Source organism: Saccopteryx leptura, chromosome 2, assembly GCF_036850995.1.
Source record: "Saccopteryx leptura isolate mSacLep1 chromosome 2, mSacLep1_pri_phased_curated, whole genome shotgun sequence".
Lineage (NCBI taxonomy): Eukaryota > Metazoa > Chordata > Mammalia > Chiroptera > Emballonuridae > Saccopteryx > Saccopteryx leptura.
In genome coordinates this window covers 94,514,657-94,531,225 of record NC_089504.1, presented here as the reverse complement: position 1 = coordinate 94,531,225, position 16,569 = coordinate 94,514,657, and the positions used below count along the sequence as shown (strand labels likewise).

The following is a 16,569-nucleotide window of genomic DNA, read 5'->3' as shown; positions in this document are numbered from 1 at the left end:
ATTATAGAGGGAAAGGAGTTTTTACAAAAATAATGGTCTGGAAAAAGCAATGTGAAGCATGAACCCTGAGGTGCAGGGTGTGAAGAATGAGCATTGATTTGCAAATACTGCATGGGAGGAAGGCAGTTTCATGAGGCAGCAGAGGAACCAGTTGGCATAGAAGTGACAGGGGAATTGGTGGATCATAGCCTGGCTCCACAGGTACCAAAGAATGGTCTGGAAGGATGAGGGGTTGGATTAGATCATGCATATAAAGAGTAGGAGGCAATGAGAGACCAGTGGCTATGGTGCCAAGTAGTAGTGACTGAGGCAAACAGGAATGGAGGTGTGGTTGAATTGGTCCTCATTGTGTCTGGGGACTGTGGGAAAATAGTGGCGACTGTGGGTTCCAGATGTTTCTCTGGGGGGTTTGGCAACTTCCAGACCACTAGTCTTAGCTGTCCCAGGAAGGCTGGTCCCTCAGCTCCTTAGCTGCTAGTGTGGCCAGCTGGCACTCAGCTGCCCACCCCTGCAGGGACAGCAGTGCATCTCCTCACAGATTCAGTGATTTTTGCAGAGTGTGCCTTTTCTTCCACTTTGGGCAGTGACTGCTAGGAGGCTAGAGACTGTCTGTGTTTTACCAGTCTTTGTGGAGCACGTGTGTCTTCATCCCCTTTAACCCTGTATATAGAAACCAGTTAACAATAAGTAGTTTTTGCCTCTCTTCCTTTTTTTACCTACCCAGCCTAGGGAATAAATGCCTCGTGCTAAGTAAAAGGACAGAGGGTGGCTAAGGAACCTCTTTCCTACTAACCATCCTACTTTATGAGAAACAAGACTGTCCCATGCTACAGCCCGATGGGTCATCTGAATGAAGTGTTTACCCCGACCTTTCCTTCAGAAAGTTTAGGTAGAGAGATGATGATTTTAGCTGTCTAGCCCCTGCTCCCCCAATTCTTCAAGAAAAGGGGAGAGATATATAATTACTCTGGAGACACTTGCTGAAAGATACCTATTTTTGTTTTCCTCCTTTTTTTTTTCCTCTAAGTGGCTTAGTTTACTGAAATTTCCTCACAGAGCGGCTAGCTTATTCCCCCTAGTTGTACCTTGCAGTTCCTTAAATTTTTAGAGAAAATTCTTTGAAGACCAAGAATTATGAAAGCGAGTTAGAAGGCAAAATAAAATGAATTACAGCACTAGCTGGTTAGATCGTTGTCCTGAAGCACAGAGGTTGCCAGTTCAATCCTCGGTCAGGGCATGTACAGGAATAGATTAATGTTCCCAGCTCGCTCTCTCTCTATCTCTCTCTCTCTCTCACCCGCTCCCTCCCTCCTTCCCTCCCCTCCCCTTCCTCCCCCTTACTCTCTTGCTAAAAATCAATAAATAAACATTTAAAAAAAGAATTGAAATCATAACTCATTCTGTAACAGGCAACCACACAACGTAATTGACTTGCATAACACTTGGATAACATGGGGTCAGAAGCAGCTCTCCTGCCAGAGGTGACAGAGTCCCGGGGTCAGGGGCAAGGTCATTACAACAAAGGCAAAAGTCCTTTGGCAGCTGCTGAGACACCACGAGTCTTAGGTAAATAAAAGACATCAGCCCCTACGTAACCTTGCCAATAACCAAGTCTTTGCAGCATAAATATTTATTGGAAAGACTGTGACAATGGATTCGGAGATGATTAATAAACAAAATAACACTACATCCATTGCTTCATGTGAAGTGAAAATTGGAACCTTTTAAGAACATATTGCTTTCCAACAAGAACTTGGCAATTTTCAGGACAAAAATTTGGAAGCTTGTATTTGTGTTACTAAATATTTTCTTGGCGATGAGTGTGGCTGTTGATAAGGCAGAGGTGTACCTGGCTTTGGAACAGCTCACAGGACCGCTGCGCTAAGGGCTGGAAGCCATGGTGCTCACCTGAAGCTACGAAAGGACGCCATGAGTGTGCAGAGTAGATTGTAGAGGCAAAGGAAACACAAACTTTACAGAACCCGGACTGGGTTGCAAAAATAATAGTGACTTTAAACCTCCTACTTACACACATTTTTTAAAATTTGACCCTCAGGATTCTCTGTTGTGTGCAGGGTAAAATTTAAACTGCATTGGCATACGGACCCCTCATCATTTTCAGCCTCGTCCTTGGTGTTTCTCCCTCCCCTCTGTGCACCAGGTCCTCTCAGAACTGGGCCTGTGCCCGTACCCTGTCTCTCTGGAAGGCGTCATCCCTCTTCTTTGCCAGTCTGGCTTGAGGTGACAGCAGAGGTGCCTTCCCTGCCACCTTGCCCACTGCCAGTCACTGGTTTAGGCACCCCTTCTGTGGGCACCCCACATTGACCCCTGTCATGGGATTCGCCACTCTGTTCTGCTTTGATTTTCATTAAGCCCTTGAAGATAGGGAACTGGGGCTTGTTCTGTTACCATTATGTACTACAGTGCCTAGCACATAAGAAGGTTCTATAAATATTTGTTGAATGAATAAATGAATGCTTTAAGGAAATAGAATATAGAGTATAGATGGAATTTTAAAACTTTGGGACTTTTAATCATGTGCTGCAACACCATCAATGGCTTTTGTCTAAAGGAATGTTTAAAAACACTGGGCTCCCTTGACTCATGGCCCAAACTCAGGATCAGCTAAGCAATACCTTCTGTCTCACTGGGTCTGCTCAGGGCACCAAAGCAAAGTACCACAGACTGGAGTTTAAATGGCAGAATTTCTCACAGTTTTGGAGCCTGGAAGTCCAAGATCAAGGTGCCCGTTGATTTGGATCTTGGTGAGGGCCCTTTTCCTGGCTTCCAGACAGCCGCCTCCTCACTGTGTCTTCTCATGAGAGAGAACTTTCTGGAGAATTCTTATGGCCTCATTTAACCTTAATTACCTCCTAAAGGCTACATCTCCAAATAGTCGCACTGGGGATTGATTAGGGCTTCAACACATGACTTTTGGGGGGACAGCGCCCTCACCTGGGAAAAGGAGCAGAGTTTGGTGCCAGGATCACATAACAGCCTCCATCTTCCTAGAGGTCCACGAGGCCCTTTCTCATACATGCATGTAACAGCTTCATTTAGCATCTTATTCAGGAATGAAACTCTTCTTCAAATAGCATCTCCTTTTTTCCCTAATATTAGAAATGAAATATGTATTTTTATTTGTGAGTGTGTTTTATTTTAATTATAGATGACATTCAATATTATATTAGTTTAAGGTGTAAAGCATAGTGTTAGACACTTATATAACTTAGGAAGTGATACCCCCAATAAGTCTAGTTACCCACCTGACACCATACATAGTTACTACATTATTATTGACTATATTCCCCATGCTGTGCTTTACATTCCTGTGACTATTTTGTAGCTACCAATCTGTGCCTCTCAATCCCTTCACCTTTTTCACCTGCCCCCTAATCCCCTTCCCATCTGGCAACCATCGGTTTGCTCTCTGCATCTATGAGTCTGTTTCTGTTTTGTTTGGTAGTTTTTTATTTTTAGATTTCACATATGAGTGAAGTCATCTGGCACTTGTCTCTGTCTGATTTAGTTCACTTAGCAAACTACCCTTTGGGAACATCAGTGTTGTTACAAATGGTAAGATTTCATTCTGTTTTATGGCTGAGTACTATTCTGTTGTATGTATGTACCACCTCCTCTTTACCTATTTTGGCTATTGTACATAATGCTGTAACACACATAGGGATGCATATATTTTTTAAACTAGTGTTTGGGATTTCTTTAGATAAATACTCAGAAGTAGAATTGCTGGTTCATAATGTAGTTCTATTTTTTAATTTTTTTGAGGAATCTTCATACAGTTTTTCATAGTGGCTGCACCAGTTGCATTCCCATCAACAGTGCACATGGGTTCTCTTTTCTCCACATCCTTACCAGTACTTGTTTGTTGATTTATCAGTAACTATTCTGACAGGTGTAAGATGATATCTCATTGTGGCTTTAATTTGCATTTATTTGATGATTAGTGGCGTTGAGCATCTTTTCATATGTCTATTGGCCATTTATATGTCCTCTTTGGAGAAATGTCTATTCGGGTCCTCTGCCCATTTCTTTAATTTGATTGTTTGTTTTTCTGGTGTTAAGTTGTGTAAGTTCTTTATAAATTTTGGATATTAACCCCTATTGGATATATCATTAGTGAATATGTTCTTCCATTCAGCAGGTTGTCTTTCCATTTTGTTAATAGTTTCCTTTGTTATGCAGAAGCCTTTTAGTTTGATGTAGTCCCATTTGTTTATTTTTATTTTTATTTTGTTTCTCTTGCCCAAGAAGATATGTCCAAAAAAATATTACTAAGAGCAATGTCAGAAAGTATAATACCTGTGTTTTCTCCTGGGAATTTCATGGGTTCAAGTCTCACATTTAAGTCTTTAATCCATTCTGAGTTTATTCTTATATATATGATATAACAAAGTGGTCTAATTTAATTTTTTTTTTTTTGCATATATCAGTCCAGTTTTTTCCCAACACCATTTATTGAAGAGACTGTATATATTGTGTAGTCGTCTCCTTTTAATTTAACATACACAGTGTGTCCGTAAAGTCATGATGCATTTTTGACCGATCACAGGAAAGCAACAAAAGACGAAAGAAATGTGAAATCTGCACCAAATAAAAGGAAAACCCTCCCAGTTTCTGTAGGATGGTGTGGCAGCATGTGTGCATGCGCAGATGATAACGTAACACTGTATACAGCAGAGCAGCCCACGGCCATGCCAGTCGAGATGTGAACGGTACAGAGGAAAGTTCAGTGTGTTCTGTGGCTTGCTAAATTCAAATCTGTGACCAAAGTGCAATGTGAATATCGGCGCGTTTATAACAAAGCGCCACCACATAGGAATAACATTACTCGGTGGGATAAGCAGTTGAAGGAAACCAGCAGTTTGGTGGAGAAACCCTGTTCTGGTAGGCCATCAGTCAGTGACGAGTCTGTAGAGGCTATATGGATAACTACCTAAGGAGCCCTAAAAAATCTGTGCGTGAGCCCACATCTAACTGCACTGAATAGGTATGAAACTAGGAGAGTTTTCCTTTTATTTGGCGCAGATTTTACATTTCTGTCATCTTTTGTTGTTTTCCTGTGACTGGTCAAAAGTGCACATGACTTTATGGACATACTGTAGGTGTGAGTTTATTTCTGGGATCTCTATGCTGTTCCATTTATCCATGTATCTGTTTTTATACTAGTACTGTGCTGTTTTTGATTACCATGGCCTTGTAGTAGAGTTTGATATCAGGTTATGCAATACCTCAAACTTCTTTCTCATAACTGCTGTGACTATTCATGGTTTTTTGTGATTACCATATACATTTCAGGATTATTTGTTCTAGTTCTGTGGGGAAAAGATAGCATCTCATTTAGTTTAGTTGTCTATACTGAAGTCAGACCAATTGGGGAAAGAAAAAAATCTAGATTTATCAGTTTATAACTTTCCTTTAGGTTTATCAGAAAGTCTTGTGAAAGTCCCTCGCCGGGTTGCTCAGTGGATAGAGTAGCATTCTGGCACACCAAGGTCGAGTGCGATCTCAGGGCATTACAAGAAGCAACCGATGAGTGCACTACTAAGTGGAACGAGTTGATGCCTCCCTCTCTCTTGCCCACTTCCTCTCCCTCTTCCCCTTCCTTTCTTATTTTTCAGAATTTTCTGTTTTCTATTTATTAAGACCCTTTTTTGACTATTTTATTTTATGGAACTTGAATGCAACATAGCTTTTTAAATACAGATTATATGAATTACAATTCTCACGTCAGTCATAAATTGGCTGACTGGAGGAGTAACATGCTGGGATCCCATAATTCCCAGGAAATAACTAATAGTATAAATCAGAATAATTCTAAAAGCTGGTGATTTCATGAACTAAAATATTTTTTTCAGTAATATAAAGAAAGAGGTCACATTCTGCTACATTAATATGAATGCTTATTATGGAATTAAGGTAATGTATGTGAACAGAATGAGATTGCTTTGTTTCTACATTTCATATTATTATGACAAGTTCTTTAAAAATGAAATGTAATAAAAATAACCACTGGTTTTGTTCATTAAATCTTCAGAAAACAATTTGAAGAAATGGCTTCTTATTTTAATTTGTCTTCTATAAAGGAATTTGCTCAGCGTATAACTAATGCCACATCAGAAGAACGACAGAATATGCTAAGGGACTTTTATGCTTCTCAGTATCCAGAAGTAAAAGATTTTTTTGTGGCTTCTGCCACAGAATTCATCAAACCTGCCTCTGAGGAAGGGCAGAGAGTCAGGAATAAGTCTGAAAAGAGAGGATCTTTTATAAAAGAAAGGTTGCCAGATTCCGAAACTTTGTCATTTAAAGATTTTACCAAAAAAAATTCTCAAGTTTGCAGCCCAAAGATATATAAAGAAAAGTCAATTAAGTCTCAGAGTCATAGTTTCTGTGGAGAAGAGATGCTTTCAAAGGATGTAGAAACTCAGAAATTGCCTATCAGCTCTCCCCAAGAGACTGACGAGGAAGAAGAGACCCAAGTATCTGAAGATACTATAGTATCTGATTCCCTGCACAGTGAGTCTGGAGCATGTGAGAGAAAGTTACAGAATACCGTGAAAGACGAGCGAGACCTCACAAGAACAGGCATTTCAAGAAGTGAACCCCTTTTCAAAGGGGAAAACAAAAAGATAAAAAATCCAGTGTTGGAAAAGAGTTCTGCAGTAGGCTTGCTTGGTGACACCTCTATTCTTGATGACCTCTTTAGAAGTCACGGGAACAGTCCCACACGACTGCCAAAGAAAAGTCTTTCAGGACCCATGGAAAAAGCAAAACAGAGACCAAAAGATTTCTGGGACATCTTGAATGAGCAGAATGACGCCAGTCTCAGCAAACTCACCGACCTGGCAGCAGTAGAGACTCTGTGTGGAAAAGCGCCCCGTGCTGCAGCCTCCGCAAGGAAAGATGGGCTAGAAACTTCTCTCTGGAAATCAAATGAGAACTTTTTGTGGAAAAAATTTAGCTCAAGTGATACAGACGAAGACATGACCAATACACAAGAATAATATATAAATACCTAAATGAAGCTCTACGATGAACTTCTGCCATCAATGTTGACAGCACTAGCTCACACCCTAATTATGTTAACTTGAACGTGCTTGTCAACATATATTTTTATTAAACTCTTGCCCTAGGGTTGTTTTTTAAGTCGGAAATGTTATTTATTTACTCTCCTGATAATCTTATTTGACCTATTTAGAAATATGATTTTATTATAGTATAAACCTGTTATGAAATAGAAGAGACTCTGTATCTATCAGGAGACCTGGGGCATCTCTCTTGCTGAGTAATCATGTGACCTCAGATAAGTCACTTACCTGGTATACAGCTGTTTCCTAATATGAAAGATGAAGGGTTTGAACTTGATCAACATGAGCATCCTTCTAGTTTACAAAGCTTTGGTTTTATTCTCCCAGATTCCGTTATCATAGGCCGAATTATGTTCACACCTCCCCCTAGTCAGGTGTACATTGATGGGTTTCTTTCTTACTAACATTTGGAAAATAATAAGTTAACTGTTTTACTTTACACTCAGTATCATGTACTACTATTGTTAATTACTTTAGATGACACAAATTACTAGAACTGAATTATGATATTATGTTAAAATAGTAAGTTTATAACTGCTGAGAATCCAAGGGTTAGTGTAGAAGTTTACCGTATGAGATATGATGTTGAATATAATTATTACCTTAGCCACAGAATGGCAGTGTCTCAACTTTTTATATAATTATTATGATTTAAGCAATATAAAGCTTTCTATAGTACTTTTGTATTTAAATGTAAAGAGATGAGTAAATATTTTATTTTATTTGAAACTTATATTTTGTTGGATTTTATTTGTATGGTTTATACCCAATGGAATGTGCTCATTGCTGAATTCCTTTATTTGGAAACATTCTCAGCCTGAGTGTACTGTGCCAAGAGCTCGAGAAGTACAGGTGTGTCACTACTCCAGGTAAGAACAAGGGGACCCTATCTATGAAGAGTCATGTCTGGGAAGCCTCTGGCCTCGTGCCTGGCACATAGCAGCTGGGACCTGCAGCTTCTTCTGACCCACATTCAGATGCACTATCGCAGCTTCCCTCAGCTGAGCTTGCAGGCTGATGGGGGAGAGTCCAGAAAATAGCCACAAATCAGAAATGGCGGCGCTCAGGATCATTGTTACTGTGTTGAGGGGGGAGGTCCTCAGAGGACCCAGGATGAAAAGCCATTGCTCAGAAATGGGGGGAAAGGACAGAAATAAATCTCTTCTCAAGGACTGAATGGTCAAATACATGTTTTCCTGTTTTCAGCGTTGAGGGCTGTGAAATGTATTTTGTATCATACCAGTATATATGTGTTAATGCATATATGATATATAACTGAAATTAAAGGGTTATGAAATAATATTTACCCTTACAGCATGCAGTATACTTTGATGTTTTCTCTGCTATTGCACTTTTGATTCTTGGGCTGCTTAAATCTCCTTTTAGTGTGCTTATAATTGACTAAATTGATTTCATGACCCACTAATGATAGGGAACCACAGTTTGAAAACCACTGTTTTAGATTATATAAGTTTTGAGTTTGGGGTTTTTGTTTTTGTTTGTCTATTTGCAGCTGAGTTGTGTCCAGATTTGTCATCTTGTATGCTACATTTCACCGTTGAGGTGCTTGCTGCAGAATGAGTGTGCTTGCAGTCTGTGGGGGACAGGACATGTAAATGTTGTCAGCTCCATGCAGTCAGCTGTACAGGAGGTCGGAGAAGCTAATAAACAGCTCTTCATCGCAGTTTATATACCAGACAGTAGAGTTCAGACATTTTAATAAAAGTGTATCTTTCATAAAATAAAATACCTATTAATTTTTTACATAGACATGACCTTAGAATCATAAAATTTTCATACAAATATTAGCTCTCTACACCTAAAATATAATAAAGTACTATTAAAGAGATTTTCATCAGTAATAGTCAAAACAGGAGCAGAAATACAGACATGAAGTTTAATTTACTTTCTAACAGTTGCCAGTGAAAGGTTTGTCATTATTCATGCAGAAACTGTGCCAAGCAGAGCACAGGGTCCAGTATGAAAAGAAGCCACTTAGAATGTTCCAAAAAAAGAAAGTGTAGTGTAGTGGAAGATTTGGTTCAACCATTGATGAGTCTGGGAACAGACACTATGAAGGGTAGACAGTAAGAATCCTTCCTACCCACCCCACTGGTGTGCCACCAGGTTCTGCCAATTAAACAGATGGTCCCAGACAAATCCTGCAGCTTCTTCCAGCCCCAGTTCCCACTTTATTTTTGAGATGGACTGAATCAGGGGTGTTTGGGCATTTTTTTAAACAATTGAATATTTTAATTGGAAGCTCAACTATTTAAAGCAATTAAAATGGAGGTGTTTTGGTTCAAGTAGTAGCACTGTGGCTCCATAAAGCCCTAGTTTGCAAACCACAGGGATAAGGTCGTTACTAAAAAACCTTCCAAATTCAAGTTTTTATGCATTTATTTGCCACAATCTGTCTTTTTCACTTTTATTTAAAGCAATGAAACAGTTTCTGGCTGCTAGCACTCAACATATAGGCATTAACACTGGAAACTGAGGCAAAATACTGAGAGACTACTGCACTTGAATTCCTCAGGGTTCCCTTAAAGCCCTGAAAACATTTTTTGAGTAAATTAACATCTGCAAGGGCTGTGGCTGCCCTTAGTGTTCAAGGCGAAGAAGGCTTAGTTTGCAAAGATGAGTAGGTGATAAACTTATCAGTCCACAGAAAATGAGAAAGCTAAGGGCAGTGTAGGAATGTTTGTAAAGTTCAATGTGTGCAGTTTTTAAATTCTGAAGTTATCCTTCCTGCATATGGAAATAGCCCTGTTTTAATGAAATGCTAGTAGGTCATAGTTTTTAGTCTTTTTCACTGTCCTTGACATAAAAGTTGATAACCACATGTCAATTCCTAAAAGTTTATTTGACTTTACTAGTCTATAAAACCCCAAAGAACGGGATCACTGCCTGCCTCAATGTTCATGTTTTAACCTACAAGGGAGGGAATAGAGCTCATGGTCACTGTCATAAATACAGTTAACAACCCAGGTAGTCGGTGAACCTGTAAGATCCTGTAAGATGCGTCACTTTCCCAGAGCTCAGAGTGCAGAGTGCTTTTTAGGCTCCTCGCCTAATTCTCATTGAATCATCACTGATGTTGTCTTGTTCCCCAGGGCTTCTAGGCAGCCTTAAAGGGAAGGCTCGTAAGCTCAGAACACATCTTGGCACTGGTGACACTGGCCCCTCCTCGCCTTTTACTCTGTGGGATGGTGTCCGCCACCCGGAGCCAGGTTACTGTTCTGCCCTGCACGCGGGTGTTCAGGAGCGCCGCCCTTGGGTACTCTGTCTTGCTTACTGGCCCCGCCTGCCCCTCCAGTATGGGGGGGGTGGGGGGGGGGTTCGCAAATACCAGAGAACGTGCATAGATAGAAATTGCTTCCAATAAAGTAAACCTCATTTCAACATTCTTCTTTGAGTTTCCAAAAGGCAGCCACCGCTGCTGACGATCTTGACTGGAAACCCCCTCTGCGGTGCCACTAAACCTGGGCTGGAGATTCGCCATCCTCCCTCCCCAACCCTCTGACAGGAGAGACAGTCTGCTCCTCCCAAACTGGATCATTTTTCCCCTTTGGGGAAACGAGTAAGAAAGCTGATGAAAGTACGATCCCGCTGTATTGATGGAAAACATAAAAGCAAACTCTAGGGGCTTGCACCTCGAGGGCGCTTATCTGCCAACAGCAGCAAGCCTCAGAAAAGTCCCCAAGCCTTGTCCACGGCGAAAAGGGAGGCAAGGAAGGTGGGGCCTTTTGCGGGTTTTGCCTCCCCTCAAATTAGGGGTGCGTGGAGTGTATGATAATCCCAAATCTGGGCCTGGGGGACCACGCAGGAGTTTGCAGGGTGTGGCTGGGGCAGGCAAGGGTGAGTGTGCTCGCATGCGCGATGAGCGGGCTGGGAAATCCCGGGCTGGGGAATCCCAGGCTGGGCGCGCGAGCTCCTCTGGTGGCACGTACCCTCGATGGCGGCGCGCAGCCCGCCTCGGACCCCCACTCCGGCCCTTCGGGGTCAGAACTGGGGCTGTGAAAGGCGAGCCTCTGCTTCGGCCGCGGCCTACGCTGGTTTGCTCGGCCCGGGAGGGTCCCCTCCTGGCCGCGGACGGCGCGGGCTCCGCGTGTGAACGTCGGTCCCGGCGGTTTGGCGGGCGGCCCGCGGGGGAACTAGCCTCAACTTGATCCCGAGCGCGTCTAACCAGGGTCCCGGAAAACAAGAGGGCGGTGCGGGGACGGGGCGGAATGGGAGCTCTGGGACCGTACGGAAGGGAGGGAGGGAGGAAAGAAGGAAGCTCGGCGAGATGGCCCTCCTGGCCTGTCCGAAGCGTGGTGTCGGCCAGTGGCCCTGGCCGCCCCGTGGCACGCCCGACGGCCGCCGGGCTCCGGGTTCCTGGAGGACATCGGGCTCGATGCCTCACCACGCCGCACCTAGATTAGGGCCAGCCGCGCCGGGAAGCAGGCCACCACGTGCGTGAAATACTCCCCGCAGTGTGCACTCCCCGCTGCTTCTGGGCCTGCTGCTTTTCTGCTGCACGGCTCCTGCCCACACCCCACAAGATACCTCTGCAGCTGCCTACCTTACCTTGCATCTTCCTCCCGCCATCAAAGCCGGCGCCCTCGGCCAAGTGCCGGGTCCGAGCCTGTTATAGAGAGAATGTCTCCAAAACGTTTCCCAAATCCCACTGCCAAGGGCCCGAGTTCCCGCCCTTTTACCTCCCATCTGGATGCCTGCAGACTTCTCCCGGGATCCCTGGGCTTAAGCCTCCTCCCTCCCTAATCCATTTTCCACACTGCTTCCCCCAGAGCGTGTTAAGACACACAGGGACCTAGGCGGTTGTCGACCTCGTATTTCCTCTGGTGAACAGCCCAGGGAGCTTGGGCTCCAAGGGCATGGTTGCGTTTATTGAGGACTTACTATGTATCATTTGTTAAACACTTAAAGTGGATTTTCTCATTTCACTGCCCAACTAACTTTCTGGGCATTATTATCATCTGTTTTATAGAGGAAGAAACTGAGGCACAGGGGTTCCCCAGCTGGTGAACGGCAGAGGCAGCCCCCAGCCCGGCTGCCCCTGAGTCTGTTTCTGCATGACAGCAGTGCCCTTCTGCTGAAATCCCTGACCTTCCTAACAAGCGTGGAATAATGACCCACAGCACCAGCTGTGTCTGGGGTCAGGTGGCAAAGACCATCTGTTAGTAAGTGGACGGGTCAGGTAGATGTCAGGTCAGGTTGATCTGGAATCCTTCAGAGGCCCCATGGCTCCTCCACCTGCCTTGAATGGGTTAGTCGTCTGAGTTTCTGGGTGTGGACAAGCTAGAACAGTTTATGCGTTTGGCCCCTTCTAGTGCTCACCTGACAGCCTCCTCTACCCTCCTGCTGCTGGTCAGCATTCTGGAGACACCACAGGTGTCCTAACCCCAAGGCAGACTTGTGACAGTCTCCTCCCTTCCCCACAAACACAGGCTCCTTAGAGCCATTCACACATACACCCCACCCACCCCAACCCTCCACCAGCCTGGCCAAGCATCAGTCTCTGGCCACTTTCTCTGCATGTGAATGAGGCCCTGTCTGGCTGCCTTTGTCCTGAGAGGGGTGGGATTTATATTAATTAGTGGCTGGGAAATCAGGAGTCAGCAGTGGCCCCCTTCCAAGACCCACAAGTCACACCACAAGGGCCCCTGGCCCCCACTTCCTGTGTAAGAATTAGGGTGATTCCTCCCCGCCTGCCCTACCATGACCTGGATAAAATAGGCAGAGACTTGGAGACAACAGTAAATAAGGACCACTTGACTAGTGTTTGCTCTAGTGAATCCATTTTTTATTTCTGTGAACTTACCTATTATGTAATACTTATGCTTTTTTTTTTTTTTTTCTTCCTGTAATACATAGCCTACTAAAGGCACTCTGTAAAGCCAGTATCCGCAGCCACCATCACAGCCACCTGGCCAACGCAGGTTCACGTTTGATTTGGGCAGACGGTAAGGAATCAACAGAGTCAAAAACTGGTGGTCCATTTTCCTTTAATCCTTGCACCTAGCAGGCAAGAAAATACACACAGCAGGAAACACTTCCCTTTCCATTCAGGGATCCCAAAGCCCCTGACTCACCCGAGTTTTCCTAGAATCAAAGGCTTCCACCTTCCCAGTCTTATTCACCTCGGTTCCCCATCTCCGTCTCCTGCGCAAACTGGTTTTTCCTTCACAGTTCCACCATTTTGACTGCCTCATCCACGTGGCTTCCCTGCCCTGCTACATACACCAAGGGCTCTTCCTCTCTACAAGAATGTGATCACTCTTCATAAAATGGCCTTGTAGTTCCTCCTTTTAAAACCTTTTTGGCATAAAAGCCCTCCCCAACACATATTAGCATAACCATGCCCCTTCCCAAGCAAGAAGACAATCAGCCGCCCCACATGGGCAGTGGCCATCTTTAACAGGGTGAGCAAAATATATCTTATCTGCTGACACACTCTTACTTTTCTATATAATTTTAATTAATTTTTCTGTATCAATCCATAACATGGAATTCAAAGGGTACAGTGACTGCAAAGAGAAAGTATCAGCATCTGCCAGGCATGTGGAAGTGCCAGGTTAGATTCCCAGTCAGGCACACAGGAGAAGCAACCGTCTGCTTCTCCATCCTCTCCTCCCCCTTCTCTCCCTCTTCTCCCATAGCCATGGCTCGACTGGTTCGAGCACATCGGCCGGAGTGCTGAGGATAGCTCTGTGGAGCATCTGCCTCAGGCACTAAAAATAGTTCAGTTACAGGCATAGCCACAGATAGGCAGAGCATCAGCCTCAGACGGGGGTAGCCAGGTGGATGCTGATCTGGGTGTATACAGGAATCTGTCTCTATTTCTCCCCTCCTCTCAGAACAGAAAGAAAGAGAAAGAAAGAAAGAGAGAGAGAGAGAGAGAGAGAGAGAAAGAGGGAGGGAGGGAGGGAGGGAGGAAGAAAGAAAGAAAGAAAGAAAGAAAGAAAGAAAGAAAGAAAGAAAGAAAGAAAGAAAGAGAAAGAAAGAAAGAAAGAAAGAAAGAAAGAAAGAAAGAAAGAAAGAAAGAAAGAGAAAGAGAGAGAAAGAAAGAGAGAGAAAGAAAGAAAAGAAAGAAGAAAGAAAAGAAAGAAAGAGAGAGAGAAAGAAAGAAAGAAAGAAAAAAAGAAAGAAAGAAAGAAAGAAAGAAAGAAAGAAAGAAAGAAAGAAAGAAAGAAAGAAAGAAAGAAAGAGAAAGAAAGAAAGAAAGAAAGAAAGAAAAGATGAAGGGAAGTCAGGGACATAGATTATTTAAAATCTGCCCTATCAGTCTGAGTGTATTCAGAAAAAAATTCATTTTGCTTTCCTAGGTGGGATGAGGTGGCCTATTGCATCACACAGCAAATCACTTCTGGACTGTTTTTACTCCCTTACGTAGAGGCTGTGCTCCTGGCTGTCCTTGTACTTCTGTGCCAGCGCTTTCTTGGTCTCTTTGGTGGGCTCCCACTTCTCAGCCTGTCACTTATGTTTCCTAGGATGCTGCCTTCAACCTAAGGATAGTACCACATCCCACATTCTCCATCTGCTTTCATGCTTTAATGAATCTGGATGTGTGTGATCACGGATCTTCAGCAGCCCCGTGACCCCTCTTTTGAATTTCAGACTCAGACCCTGTTACTTTGCTGTGACCATGCCCACTGGGATGACCTAGGGGCATGCTTGTGTCCAAAACAGAATTTTTTTATCTTCAGCTCTACACTCACACTTCTCCTGTATTTAACTTCTAAATCAATTATTTTACTGTCAGTAGTTGACCATCCTTTTTATTAGATGATCCTATTTCTCTTCCTTCCTTTTTTCCTTCCTTCCTTCTTTTTTCCCTCCCATTCTTCTTTCTTTCCTCCTTCCCACTTCCTCTCCTAACACCTGTAGGATCCTGGCTGAGATTACAAATGGAGGCCCCAGCCCTGGCTGAATGGCTTAGTTGGTTACAGCATTGTTCATCCCAAAGCACAAAAGTTGCTGGTTTGATCCCTGGTCAAGGCACCCACAGGAACAGATCAATGTTCCTGTCTCTCTTTCTCTAGCCACTCCTCTCTTGCTAAAATTAGTAAATAAATAATTTGTGTAAAATTGTTTTTAAATGGAGGCCTCAGCCTATAGCCTACCCCCCTTCTCTCCCTGCCCATGGCTCCATTGCTCACTGAGGGGCCTCCCTCAGCTCCATCACTCACTGAGGGAAATCACTCTCAATGGCAGAGACAGCCCAGCTCTGTCCTCACAGCTCCACAAAGCGCCTGCCCCTTGGCCACCTGGCCCAGGAGTCCACGCGACAGTTACACACTCCAGGAAAGAGGCCTGCCCAAGCCTTGGAAACAGCAGAGTATTTCCATTGTTTCTCTTTTTCTCTTCCTTAGGTAAAAGCTGGACTCTCTATTTTCCTTATTTTGTTTTCCTAACCATGTTAGTATGCATACTAAAAACATCAAACCTTTGGGTAATCAGTGTATTTATCCTCCTCCAAACAATCCAAGGACCTTGAACACTTTAACTCAGTTTTCCCACACAACTTAAGTGCTCCTTTTACTATGTTCTATCTCTTTTTTAAAAAACCCACAAGGCATTGGTTTTATAGAGATAGTTCTGTTTACATTTCTGCCTCTATTTTTACTTTCATTGTCGGTCAATCCTATTGCTTCTCAGACTGTCCATCTGGGACCTTCTTCCTACTAGCTGAAGTGCTTCCCAGAACTTCCTATACTTAGTGTTTGTTGGGGGATAAAACACTCTAACTTTATCTTTTCTTGAATAGTGCTGGTTTCAGCACTTTTTAAAAACTCATACACTAAAGAACTTTTTAAACAGCTTTTGAATTATCTGGTGACAGTGGCAGAGAATGGGAGATGTTGAAGACTGCAACAACTGCAAAGGTGAAGGCGGTGCTAATCTCCCCTGCTTTGCTTGGGGTTCTTACATGCAAGCCCTTGAAAAAGAAATATAGTTGTGCCCACAAAAGAGGAAACGATTCGTCGTTATTATTCTGATTTCCCTTTACATGGTGCTCACCTCTTTCTGAGGGACCAGAGGATACTTGCAAGACATGCTGTTCTCTAATGGCCGAAAGCATGTGGTCCATCCAAGCCTCCTCACAGGGACTGTTCATGTTCTTGGGCTCTATCTCCTCACTGTCCACTATTAAGTCACCCTAGCCTGGCTTCCAGCCTCATAACTCTACCTAAACATCCCCCACTGAAGTCATCAATGCCACCATATCAATTCAGGTCCTCCCGGAAGGCGACTAAGAGGCAGAGTTGGAAGTACAAGAGATTCATCTGGGGGCGCCTTTGGTGGATACAGTGCAAGGAGGAGGCGCCCTGTGACTGAGCTGCAGGTCTGACAGCTGTGAAGGAGAGGCAGGGAAGGGATGGGGCAGCATGTGCGCTGGGCTAAGGGCAGCTCTGAGGACGCCTGGGCGTCCTGTGTGGATCTGTGACACACAGTG

The 16,569-nt window shown here is 43.7% G+C and overlaps 1 protein-coding gene across 4 annotated transcripts in view; it reads left to right on the top strand.

The window, feature by feature from the left end:
* Nucleotides 1-7,842, top strand: part of ERCC6L2 (ERCC excision repair 6 like 2) — a 130,823-nt gene extending 122,981 nt beyond the window's left edge. For 3 of the 4 annotated variants that reach the window (XM_066368332.1, XM_066368331.1, XM_066368333.1), the window contains one exon: nucleotides 6,056-7,842. In XM_066368332.1, the coding sequence (XP_066224429.1) occupies nucleotides 6,056-7,025 (970 nt within the window). In that variant the 3' untranslated portion in view covers nucleotides 7,026-7,842. The remainder of the gene's footprint in view (nucleotides 1-6,055) is intronic. The other variant, XM_066368334.1, reaches the window with a different exon arrangement.
* Nucleotides 7,843-16,569: the final 8,727 nt, after the last annotated feature.